Here is a 13824-nt window from a genome sequence, read left to right as displayed (position 1 = left end):
CATTTTTGAGTGTGTTTATGGGGTTTCTGGTTTATGAGTAGAGATATAAAGATGCTGTTTTCACATCATTGTTCTACTTATTATGAAACTAGTAAATATGCTACACACAGATTTATCCTAGCCTTCTTAGTTCAAAGTTATTTCTTATTTCTTTCTTTTACTTTTTATTTTTTAATTAGTAGAAATTTTTGCATTTTTTGATAACCTCTGTATCTCGATTATCTTATAACTTATCGAAAAGGTGAAAAGGATCAGTTATGGGCGGTGGGTATGTACCCAATTTGTAGATAAATAAAATTTGGGTATATATGTATATACCTACCTGTAGATTTAGATGAACATCCTAATTTTAATAAAAGGAGTTTCCGACGACCGCATAGTAAATACCCGGTATAATACCGGGAATAGAAATATACCAACATATATATATATATATATATATATATATAAGGAATATTGTAGATATACTCGTATTCTTGATATTACTGGTATTATACCGGGTATTTACTATGCGGTCGTTGAAAATACCTTTTATAAAATTAGACTGTTCATCTAAATGTGCAGGTATATACCGGATACCCTGATTTTGTTTTGTTCTACCTATGGAGTACTTACCCACCCTACCGCCCGTATCTTGTTTTTCAGGTAGAATGCAGTGACGAAACTAGTTCTTCGTTGGGAGCTGTCTATTTCGAAAAATAACTCAAACTTATGTCCTTTTTTTTTAAACAGGACACTCTATATATCATTTTTTATTTTATTTGCCTTGTTATGAGCTTTCTAAAATTATAATAAACTCTATATTTATTTATTTAAGTACTGCTAAACTGCTAAACGGCTCATATTTTATTTAACTTAATTTTACCAGATAATTTTGCTTTGCATCGTGATATTTTGATAAACTACACGGAAACTGAACTTGTGCCGCTTTTAAATAACATGCCAATAACCAACATTTTACGTCGAATAAATTAGTTGATTGTTTTGATTACCTAATTTAAACCAGCCGACTATATGTAATAAAGTTTAATAATGCATTTTTACCCCGTTTATGAAAATAAGTATTTTAGAAAGCCCGTAACAAGGAAAATAAAATAATATACAAAATATCGCATTTAAAAAAAACATATAAGTTTTAGTCAATTTAAAAAAGACAGATTCCAACGAAGACATAGTTACGTCACTGCATTCTACGTGAAAAACTGTACGGAAGACCGTTTTCACCTTTTCGATAAGTTATGATACAAAGGGGATTGAAAAATGCAATAATTTGAGATTCGCCCTGTATTTTAGGAAGTAAGAGAGCTAGGACATATCTGTATGTAGCATCTTTAGTTTCATAAAAAAGTAACAGCGTAATGTGAAAACCGCATCTTTGTGTCTCGACTCATAAACGAGAAACCCTGCAAAACACAATGAATGAATGAAAATGAAACACCCTGTACAGACGTACTGCCAAATCAAGAAATCAACTACGAATGAAATCCAAGATCGATTTATATATTTTATATATTTTAATATTTTTTTGTATTCGTGATAATTCCTTTGCTACTTCGTCCAAAAACCGACAGTACGGGGAAGGAGCGTTTCGAGGAAGTAAACGGACGAAGGAGCGTTTTGACGAAGGAACGAAGGAACACACAGTCGCATAAAATTGACATTTCCCATAGTAAATATAAGATTTTTGGACGAAGGGACGCGACGAAGGAAGGAAGTGAAGTAGCGAAGTGTGAGTATGGGGCTTAAAACACCTTTTGTCTTCTAACAAACAAACAAAGCACTTTTATATACTTACCAATTAACTTATTTTGATTCTAAAAATACGTAGTAGTTCTACGTCCACAGAATGTTGGGACACCCTGTATATTATTATAGTAGTATATTTAGAGTTAATTTCTTTTGTAGTGCTTATTTGTAAATTATTGTTATATTGTGTAGCAATAAATAAATCAAATTTATTAAGTGATAAATTCTAATATATAAATTTGAACTTATTTCTCTAATTTCAGCTTAATAACATTTATTTGTTTTCGGATTTCAGCCAAAATTTTTGTATTTAAATTTGTATAACTAGTGTGCCAACTACCTCGAAATTAATGAAGTAACTAGTAAGCCATATTAAAAGTGCCTCGGCTCAACTCAATAGGTAATGTTCAGCAACTTTTTTCAATCAAAATCAAAATACTATTTGATATGCGTGAAAAAATATATACAGAGTATGTCTCCGGATTGTCTTTACAAGGGAAAAAACTTTTTTACTATTGACGTTTTAAGAAAAATGCTTCATAAAAAAATTTGCTTCTTCTAAAATGGTTAATCCCGTTGATACTTTTCCAAATTTCCATACCGTTTTAGAGGAAATTAAAAAAACATGAAAATATAGTTATTTTTTTTCCTAAAAATGAAAACGCATTTCTATGATAATAAATTTTCGATTTAATTCTTTAATAGATTGTTATTGATAGAATTTTAATTAACATCATATTTTTTGCAATTTTAAAATGTTAAAGAAGCACAAAATTGATTTAGTTCAATGCTATGAAAAGGGTGATAATAGTTATCGAAAAATGTGATACTTTAACAACAGTAAAGAATATGAATCAAAATTAATAATAATCATCTGTCAAAGAATGAAATCGCGATTATATTGCCACAGAAACGCCGTATAATTTTTGTGATCATGCGTGAATTTTGCAATCATGCTGAGTGCAACAAATATGCTTTTTGCACATATTGCACACAACATTTTTTATACGATTGAATTGAACTTGTTATTTAAAAGTTCATTAAAAAGTTTTTACAGTAATTCACAGAATAATATATAAAATCCTTAAGTGACTGACATGCTGATTAATCACGATCCTGCTCAAACCACTCAACGTAAGAAGCTCAATTTTGGCACACAGGTTGATTCTAGGGTGTAGAGGTTCCATAAGAAGGGATTTTTCGAAATTCCAGTTCCAAAAGGGTGAAACCACCCCTCAAATATTACAATATTTTTTATTTAAAAAACGCTCAAGTTTCCGAAAAAAACGCTTAAACACGTATATTTTATTTTGTTTTTTTACATATTAATTACATTATTATAAGATTTTTTTAAAATGTATACAGGGTGTTTCGAAAAATCTGGTCATTGATTAATCACGATTCTGCTTAAAGCGCTTTACGTAAAAAGCTGATTTTTGGAAAACTTGACTTTAGGGTGTAGAGGTTCGATAAGAAGGGATTTTTCGAAACTCGAAATCTAAGGGGGTGAAACTATCCCTCAAATATTAAAATATTTTTATTTAAAAATTGATGAGTTTTTTGGAAAAACTCTTAAACACGTATATTTTATTTTGTTGTTTATATATTTTAAGTTTTTTTATAAATTTATACAGGGTGCTTCATAAAATATGACCATTGAGTAATCACGAAACTGCATGACGTTTAAAGCTGATTTTTGGCAAACGGATTGACTGTAGGGTGTAGAGGTTCGATAAGGAGGGGTTTCTCGAATCTCAAATTTCAAGAGGGTGAAACCGCCCCTCAAATATTACAATATTTGTTATTTAAAAAACGGTTAGTCTTTCGGGAAAACGCTCGGACAAGCATAATTTATTTGGTTTTTATACATATTTTGATTTTTTTTTAAATCATACAGGTTGTTGTAAAAAGTTGGGTAATTTCTTAACCACGATTCTGCTTAAACTGCTTGACGTAAAAAGCTTATTTTTGGCAAACGGATTTTTCGAAAGTCAAATTCCAACGAGATGAAACTACCCCTCAAATATTACCAAGTTATATAATAATATTGTTTTTTCTCATGCTGACATAAATGTGAGAAAATTTTATCCAGTTTGCATGTTAATGGAAATTCTTGCTTTGCTTTATCATCACCATTACAAATGATTAATTCGACGCGAACGAAGTCGCTGGTACACGCTAGTAACACTATAAACAAATAAATATTTGTTTAATAACTTTTTTTCAGTTCATTTTAATTTTAATGTCACAGTTTGAACAATTCACTAAGGTAAATAATTGATGGACAAACTTCATTTACAGTAGTCTTTTGAATTTTATTCTCATTTCTGCTCATAGAGCTCTCAAGTTCATAATTTTCACGTAAAACTCTAACCCAGAATGTTGCTGTACGGTGTCCAGTATTGGTAATTGGTTTTCCTCCCAGGATTTGACAATTTTTTTTTCTTTAGTTAAACTCGTCATTAATAATGTCAAGGTGTTTTTTGCGCTCGTATAAAAAATTGACTTTTAATACAGTAGATAATGTAAAGAATAGCTACTTTTTGCACGATCGTAAAAAAAAATATTTTACGTCAGTTGTGTTGATGCGTGAATCGTAAGAGTAGCATGGATAATTTGACATTTCTCTCTAATTCTTATTCTTCATATTTTTAATTGTAGCAAAATCCCCTTATTCACTTTCATCTATTCTATATTATCGTCAAATAATATTGGAAAAAAATGTTTGGTCATAGGATTAAAAAAATGCTCAATAAAGTTAGAGTACAGCATGACCGATGACAACAATTTATATTCTAAAATATTGACACACCCAATTTAAAACCTGTCGCCCTATATAATTGGATTCAAGTTTCCGCATAATTGTTTTTATTTATGAGAAGAACACAATCCAAATATCGATTTTCTTTAATTATCTCACCGCTACATGCGTTGATTAAAGGTTTAGCGCAGTAATAACATTTGTCACGTTTGCTAGTTATGGAGAAAAACAACCAAAATGCCATCGGCAACAATGTACAGGATGGAGACGACGATTCGCTCAGATCGCTCAGTTCCGAAGACATTTCCCAAATGACTTCCAGAAGGTACTGCTGTGCCAAGTCTATCAATCCTGCTGATGGAAGGGGACGAAAACTGCATCTGCTGCAAATGTTAGTGTTGCCCTTTATACCGATTATGGCGCTGATCGTGCAAACTTGTCTAATGCTGAACAACATCATGATTTTTAAACATGACAGCATCGAAGTTGAAAATCAGGTAAGATATTAATGATCCTCTTATTGAAAATAAGATAAATAAACAAACCTTGCTGTACAAAATGATGGTATTAAAGATATACAGAGTGGTCGAGAGAATGTATTCGGGAAACTTAAACTTATAAAAATAATTTAAAAAGTTATGTCCTAAAATGCTCTGTTTCTGAGATACAGGATGTAGAATTTTCATTTTTATTTGTGTATGGGTGTTTTTAGCCGACCATACCAACAGTTATGGTAGGCTATTAAGATCGGCAAAAAAAAAAGTTTTTTTAATTTCACTCAAAATGAGTTATTTGGGTCATAAATGACCTAAATACAAAATATTTTCACGGTGCCTGTCTGTCTGTCCGTCTGTAACACGATAACTCAAAAACCGCTGAACCGATTTTAATCAAATTTGGCACAAAAATAGTGTGGCACCCGAGAATATAGCCATTAGTTTTTGGTGAGGGTGGGGGGTTGGTAAGGGGGTATGGGAGGAGCTTAAAAATTTTAAAAAATCGTAACTCCAAAGTTATAGTAGCTAGCTGAACGCAGTTTACAATTTCAGATTAGGAATAATATTTGCAACAAAATTTGTAATAACATCAAAATCAGTCGCAGTTTTTGAGATAATTGAAACTAAAAGAACTACCTACCAACTTTTTATTAACATATTTTAATATGGATGGCTATACGTGCCTCCCGGCGCCAATTTTTTGACATAAGAAATTCGATTTTCATGCCTACTTTTATAGGGCGCCGGCGCCGTCGCGGCGCCGTCTATATGTTTCTGGACTGTTTTGAAAAGTAATAACTTTTCGTCTGTATCTGTATTACACTATTTAGTAAAAAAAATATACACTTTCGCCGTTTTTTCCGTACAAAAGATCGCTTGGTAAAAATCGGAACGAATAAGATAAGATACGGTTCATAAGATATTTGGAATCGACATTATCAAAGCATGTCATCATTGAGAAAAATTAAACATGTTAACTAGATTAAACTTAAATAATAAATTTGGAAATATCTTTTTGCTAAAGGTTCAACAGAAACTTAAAAAAAATAATAAAACCTAAAAATGAAAAAAAAAAATTAAATTTACAAATTTATCATTTCAGTCAAATAACTATACCGGGTGGTCCGAACTGTATTCCGGAAACTTCGGCCGCATATTCTGTAGATAAAACTAAGTAAAGAAGTTAATATAAATGTATGTCCTAAAATACTTAGTTTCGGAGATACAGGGTGTAGAAATTTCATTTTTATTTCCATTTTTCCAGATAATTTCTGAAGTAACGTCAATATGTGCATGAAAATTGGTATTTGGGAGTTTTTTGACATGAGAAATTTGATATTGATGTCAATATGACTCCTACTTGTAGAAGGAGCCATCTGCATATTTTTTAATTGGTTTGAAGTGTTTTAACTTTTCGTCCATACCTGTGTAAAACTACTGAGTAAAAAAATATACATTTACGACGCTTCTTACGTAAAAAAGGTCTCCTGGTAAAAATCGCTACGTGTAATAAGAAGGTTCTCAAGCTATTTGGAATCGAAATTATCAATACCTGTCATTATTGACATAAATTAAACGTGTTGACTAAATAGTTCAAAGACTAAAATAATAAATATAAATTGTTTTTGTACCAAAAATTCAATAGAAACTGTTTTATCAGCATTATTTCCGCAGAAAAATTTATGATTAATTTAAAAAATTAAAAGGTTCCCAAATTAATAATTTCAGTCAAATAACTATCTACTCAACGGATTTATTTTTTTTTGTCAGTAATGACATGTATTGACTATTTCTATTCTCCAAAACTATTTCTAATCTCCAAAACTAAGCATTTTAGGACATACATTTATACAAATTTTTTACTTATTTTTATCTGCAGAATATGCTGTCAAAGTTTCCGGAATACAGTTCGGACCACAATGTATATTTTTATCATAATGACTTGTATTTATAATTGCCATTCCAAATATCTTGAGAATGGTTGCCCGTAGCGATCTTTACTTAATAAACATATTATATACGGGGATGATGTATATTTCTTTACTTTGTAATTTAATACAGGTAGGGACGAAAAGTTATTACTCTTCAAAATAGTTACATAACATGTAGATGATACACCCTATAAGTACGTATAATCAAAGAATACCCAGACACTAATTTTTATCTAAATATCGACGTTTGGTCAAAAATTATTTGAAAAAAAATCGAAATAAAAATGATATTTCTCCACCCTGTATTTCCGAAGAATTTTAGACATAAATTTATACGAACTTTTTTATTGATTTTTTTTCTGCAGAATATGCAGGCGAAATTTCCAAAATACAGTTCATACCACACGAGTAAAACAGTGTTTAAGTTTTTAAAAAATTTCTGAACATGATAAAGCTTCGTTCCTTTATGATAAAAATTTTCATTTATTTTTGACAATAAATAACAGCACAAAATGAAATTCCGTAAAATAAAAGTTTCCTAACAAACACATGTACAGGAAAATAACACACGTGTACACTGTTGTTTGCATTCGTGACTAATTTTTTGAATTATTATGTGTACTTTCATAGGGAGTTCCGGAACAACTATTTTAATGGAACATGTATAGAACTTATATCTACGCTAGGAAATGTTATAAAGCTTTCGTAATAATAATGTTAAATTAGAATTCCACTGAAAGCAGAAGGTATAGTTCGTACTTACTGTAACAAACAATTTAGATATTAAAACAACAACTTGAAGTACACGTTTAATAATTGTATAATTTGGTTTGGAACTACCATATGATCGAAAAAAAATAGCTTCAGCGATGGCTATGAAATGAAGACCGCTGTCATTTTATATTTGAAATTATTGGGGTGTGTGTGTCATCGATGTTCATTTCTAAGCCAACTGGACGCCGTCTTTTTCATACGGTATTTTTAATACGATAATAATAAATTAATTGTCTGTTTCTAAACAACATATACGTTCTATAATTTTTAAAAGAACGCAGAAAATAATCCTTTAAGTGCGTAAATTTTTAATTTGACATCGTCAATTTCATATTTTATTCGTTTTTTATTAGTATAAATATTGCTTAATAGTTGCATTTTCTATATAAAAAGTATTATTCTGTTTCAAGTTATACAGCCATTATTTAAGTTTAATTATTATTGCTTTAATATAAATTTATATAGGCTTAGTGCATTTCATTGATTTTAAAAATTTCCGACCGTAGCGCTGTATACGACAGAAATCAGAAATTTTCACTATGTATTTCAAGCCGTCCCGGTTAGGTAATGAAATAATATGGAAATCGTGGCTTTGTCAGAATATTTAAGTATTTTAGTATTTTTGTTTGTGCAGTTATTGAAACTATGAAACGTTGTTTGTTTGGTATGACGCTGTTTCGGGTAGTAAAAAATAAATTAAAAAGGATCCGAACTAGGCGTCGTGTTGTGTTGTGACAATTTTAAATGTTAATAAAATTAACATTAAGGAGAACGTAATTAAGGCGTTGTTGGGTGCAATAACATTAAATAACTCAACTTTCTCGGATATTCAACTCTCCCGAAACAACATTTTTGTAGCTTCATAGTTTCTCACACCGATTTTTTCAAAAGCAAAAATGGATTCAAGCAGTTCGATGAAACAAGTGAGTAAACAAACTGCTCGTTTCATAATCACAAAATTAAATAGACATATACTATGAGAGGATAAAATATAATTTGCAATATTAATGGTATACTTTTTTAATCAACTAGATTAAATGTTTTATGAACTAAAATTATAACAATGTACCTTTAAAATATTTCGTTATAACCGAAATAACCGAAAGTTATATTCCCACTAGCAAAACCGGTGCGTAAAACTATACTTGCTTCCAGAGTTGAACTGATCTAAACAGTTTTAATAAATTATAATACAAGTTAGACCTTCTGAAGATTCTGTTCTGGTTACATGTTGTCAAAAAATTCTTGCAAAAAATAGAAACCTTCAAATATAATGTATGATCGAAAAAAAAGACAGTAGAAAAAAGAAATACTAAAAGAAAAAAAAAAGAAAAGAAAGTTGTAATTTCAGTGTTTACACTACAGAACAAAATAACTAAAGATAAAATATAAAAAACATTTGTTTTCTCGTCCAAAACCCAGGAAGACCAAAAAGAAATTTGTCTTCCCAGATTAAGCCAATAGGTATCACATTAATTCCTCGAATTAGCTAATAAACGTCTCGAAGTGACATTTAATCCCTCCCTATTGAGATGTTCCTTAATTCAGCAAATGAAACAAACAGACAGACCCTTGCTTAATTAAGAATTTTTGTTAAATACAAATTGATTATTGGTTCTTTTCCTTTAAAGTTTAGTTAAGGATGCAATAACAAATCTTTTTAGTTTTTCTCTTATTAATAAGTGCTATTGACCACTTCTTTATATCTTATTTTTAATTCACTATTTATTTCTTCATTTATTTCATTATTTCCATTATTTCTTTCACTAGATTTGGGTATTTCCCCACCGAAATATCAAACAAATATCAACGATCAGTTATATTTAGACATTTTAGATAGTTTTTTCTTTTTGTTTTTCTGCTTCTTAAGACAAAAGGAGTTATACCTAACTTTAAGCATTTTTTGTCGGTTAGGCAAATTTGTTATACGAATAAAGAGCGATGGACAACCTAGTTTCTATTTAGATTCTACCCGCTACTGTGGTGTTTACAAAAATAAACTTATTTTATTTTTTAGATTTCTCTTTCAGTGGCGAAATGCCCAGACTTTTTTCAAGTAATTTAATTTTTATATTTCTTCTGAACATTTTATTTTATTAATGCTTTGATATAAGAATCTTCAGACCGTTAATCAGACAAATTTTAGCTATGTATCATTTTCTGACTCTATATTTTGGACCGTTAGATACAATTTTTTGTGGTAACAATTTACAGAATTAGCGTTAATGAAAGACACTTAACTTAATTAATAATAACGTAATCTAGACTATCAACGCATTATATTTATTAAAGAAACAAATTTAATTTTCAATCATACAATTTTACTAAAATATTGTTTTATAAGTATAATTAAAACAAAAATAGTAAAAAGGATAATGTACTGTTGAAAACTCTAGCACAGTTACAATAAAATAATAACAAATTGAATGTGTAACATTTTTATTTGGATAAAAATAGTATTATCGAATAAAAACGGCGTCAGCGATAGCTATAAAATGGAGATCGCTGTCATTTTATATATAAAATTATATGGGAAATGTCACTAAACGACCACAAATAATTTTTAAACAATTTCAAAGTTCGAAATAATATGAAATGATTTAAAAGTAATACCTTGTAAGTAATTATACAGGGTGGCCCGAACTGTATTCCGAAAACTTCGGCAATATATTCTGCAGATAAAAATAAGTAAAAAAGTTTGTATAAATGTATGTCCTAAAATGCTTAGTTTCGGAGATATAGGGTGTAGAAGTTTCATTTTTATTTCAATTTTTTCCAAATAATATCTGCAGTAACGTTAATATTTGGATGAAAATTGGTGTCTAGCAGTTTTTTGACATGAGAAATTTGATGTTGATGTCAATATGACTCCTACTAGTAGAGGGCGCCACCTACATATTTTAACTGGTTTGAAGAGTAATAACTTTTCGTCCGTGCCTGTATAAAACTACTGAGTAAAAAATATACATTTACGACGTTTTTTACCTAAAAAAGATCTCTTCTCGAAATTATCAATATCTGTCATCATTGACAGAAATTAAACATGTTGACTAAATAATTAATAGACTGAGACCATAAATTTCAAATGTTTTTGTGCCAAAAGTTCAACAGAAACTGTTTTATCATCATTTTTTTGCAGAAAAATTTATAATTTAAAAAAATAACAATTTCCCAAATTGATTATTTCAGTAAAATAACTATCTACTCAACGTGTTTATTTTTCGTCAATAATAGACATTTATTTCCGTTCTAAATATCTTGAGAACGGTTGCTCGTAGCGATTTTTACAAAGAGATATTTTCTTACGTAAAAAGTCACAGAAATGTATATTTTTTTCCTCGGTAATTTTATACAGGTACGGACAAAAAGTTATTACGCTTCAAAACAGATGTAGGTGGGGCTCGCTACCAGTAGGAATCATATTGACATCAAAATCAAATTTCTCATGTCAAAAAACTCCTAGACATCAATTTTCATCCCAATATTGACGTTACTTCAGAAATTATTTGGAAAAAATCGAAATAAAAATGAAACTTCTACACCCTGTATCTCCGAAACTAAGCATTTTAGAACATACATTTATACGAACTTTTTTACTTATTTTTATCTGGAGAATATGTTGCCGAAGTTTCCGGAATACAGTTCGGACCACCTTGTATATCGAGAAACGATGGTTACGCCCATTGAATTTGACACTTTATATCAGTTTGATAATATCAGAGGCAAATATTCTCGTACTTTTGTGGCATAGGCGTAAAAGTGCTTTAATTTTATATAAATTATATTGTTAATCACGTCGCAAAAATTATTACTTTTGTGACGTTTGAAAAAAAATATTTTATTTAACTAAAATATGAATCGATTCCAAAATAGTCTAATCTTTACCTGCTGATGACACCTACTTGTTAATATTTATCTTTAATTATTGTACTACACGAAATTCTCAAGTCATCTCCGAAGCCAAAAGTGTCTCTCCTACCCTAATTACAGCCCTACATTAATTAACAACCTAATAAAATTAACAACCGTTGAATTGTTTTTCTGTTAACTCGATAGCGACAATAAAGACTCGGCTGGTGGTGGCTACCCTCGGCATATTGACACACAGGGTGTGTATTTCCAATCCTTCATTAACACACTATTTTCCGATAGGGTCGTTTGAGAAATTAATTTCCCCCAAGTTACACTTTTAACGACCATTTCTATCGGAACCAAACAGTTCTTTTGTGACATACTAATAGTAAAAGTGTTAATTTGAACCTTTAAACCTTAATGCTTATTGATATTGTGTTATTGGGTCATAGTAATGTTTTTCTATTAGATGGATTTCTATAGATTTTTGTTTCAATAAAAAATAAAGTAAATTAGAAGTTTTATGTTACTTCTTTGTTGTAAATAATAAAATTAAGATAATTTAAACAATTAAACCTTAATTAATAACCTAGAAATTAGTAGAATACATTAGCGATTTCAATTATACTTTATACTTATGAGCAGTAATGCCAACTCGTAGGAAATTTCTCGATATCCAAAGGAAAAAGGGAAATTTTAACCCACAACACCATATTCATCTTTGAATAAGAAGACTAAGGAAGGAGCAGAATGCTATCCATGTATTCAAGCATGGTGGGCGGAAAAGGCACCATAAAAGCTCTCTAGGGTGGGGATCAGGTGGGGATCCTTGACAGTTCTGTTTGACGATTCATTTGACACATTTGAATTTGATTTGAAATTTTGTGGATTTGTCAGTCTTTATGGAGCTTATTTTATGTTATTTATTACTTATTCTACTACTGATAGTTGTATAAAGGTAATAAATCTAGGTGAAAATTGTAGCAGAACTTAAATTAACAGTGACACTATCGCGATTTATCGAAAAATACTCTAAAATAGTTGGTTGTGTAGCGTGCTCGGCAAAAATTGAGTGAAATAATGAAACAACTTTTCGCTAGTAAGTGACTATATAATATACATACGTGTAGTAAACCTATCATTTATGAAATTCACTTAAATTAACTAAATTATATATTTTTCTTGCATTTTAGCTTTTATTTATTACTTGTCAAAGATTAGATGTCAAAGAATTTAGATACGTTAATTTCACTTACCTGCTTCAGTAGCGTATCGGATGTTTGTGTTAATAAATACTTATTATAACTTATCTATTTTTATTAGAATTATATATTTTTATAACAATTTTAATAACTACCAACATTTATTCACAACGTAAAATAAAACAACAAATTATTGAGTCTACCCCACGTCTACCCTACATCATAGTTTTACATTTTTTAAATAAAATTAGAACGACACTGATAAACCGGAATTTAAGGCGGCCATATTTGAGGCCCATCGCGGTGTACCTAAGATTTTTGATATGCTCCTTCCTTAGTCTTCTTATTCAAAGATATTCATGGGAAATTCTAAATTTCATGTGTTAAGCTTCATTCAGAACCTCGAAATCAGTGGAATAAATTAGTAGTTTCAATTAGCCGTAGAAGTTTGTTCACCTAATTTTAATGTAAGCATTCAGACAATAAGGAGCAAAACAATAAGGTATCTCAAAATCATCACATATCATATTTAAACGTTTAATGCAGAATTACTGCAAAACAGTATTGATAATCTAGGAGCAAAAAATAATTTCCCTACCAATTTTTAAATCTATAAATTACGTATGGTAAAAAATATTAAATAAGTATATGTACTTATATGTTTAACCACTATAAATTTTTCGTAATAATAAAATTACCTTAAATTCTGACACAGTATCCATAATATCGTAGGATACGATTTACACTTCTTTATTTAACTTAGAAAAATAAGTAATTAAAATATCAAATAACATCTTAAAACTAAAAACAAACATATTTAAACAATAAAATTATTGTATATCTGAACTAAAATTATATTTTAAATTTCAATATAAAATTATACTATCGTTTCATAATTCTATAGGACCTGAGGGTCACTTCTTTAATCAAATTTAAAAATAGTTAAACAAATATAAGATTATCATATTTAAAAGTTTAGTACAGAATTATTGCAAAACAGTATAGATTATCCATAGCAAGAAATAATAATTTCCCTAAGCGGTTTTTTAATCTATAAACTA

The 13824-nt window shown here is 29.6% G+C and overlaps 1 protein-coding gene across 1 annotated transcript in view; it reads left to right on the top strand.

Moving 5' to 3' along the window:
* Positions 1-13824, top strand: part of LOC115878819 — a 32433-nt gene that overhangs the window by 3007 nt on the left and 15602 nt on the right. The window contains exon 2 of the mRNA XM_030895426.1: positions 4724-5004. Within this exon, the coding sequence (XP_030751286.1) occupies positions 4726-5004 (279 nt within the window). The 5' untranslated portion in view covers positions 4724-4725. The remainder of the gene's footprint in view (positions 1-4723; positions 5005-13824) is intronic.

The sequence above is a fragment of the Sitophilus oryzae genome, unplaced genomic scaffold (assembly GCF_002938485.1).
Source record: "Sitophilus oryzae breed Bouriz unplaced genomic scaffold, Soryzae_2.0 scaffold_1532_pilon_pilon, whole genome shotgun sequence".
Classification (NCBI taxonomy): Eukaryota; Metazoa; Arthropoda; class Insecta; order Coleoptera; family Curculionidae; genus Sitophilus; species Sitophilus oryzae.
The sequence above is the reverse complement of the archived record's forward strand: the minus strand, read 5'-3'. Positions and strand labels throughout refer to the sequence as shown.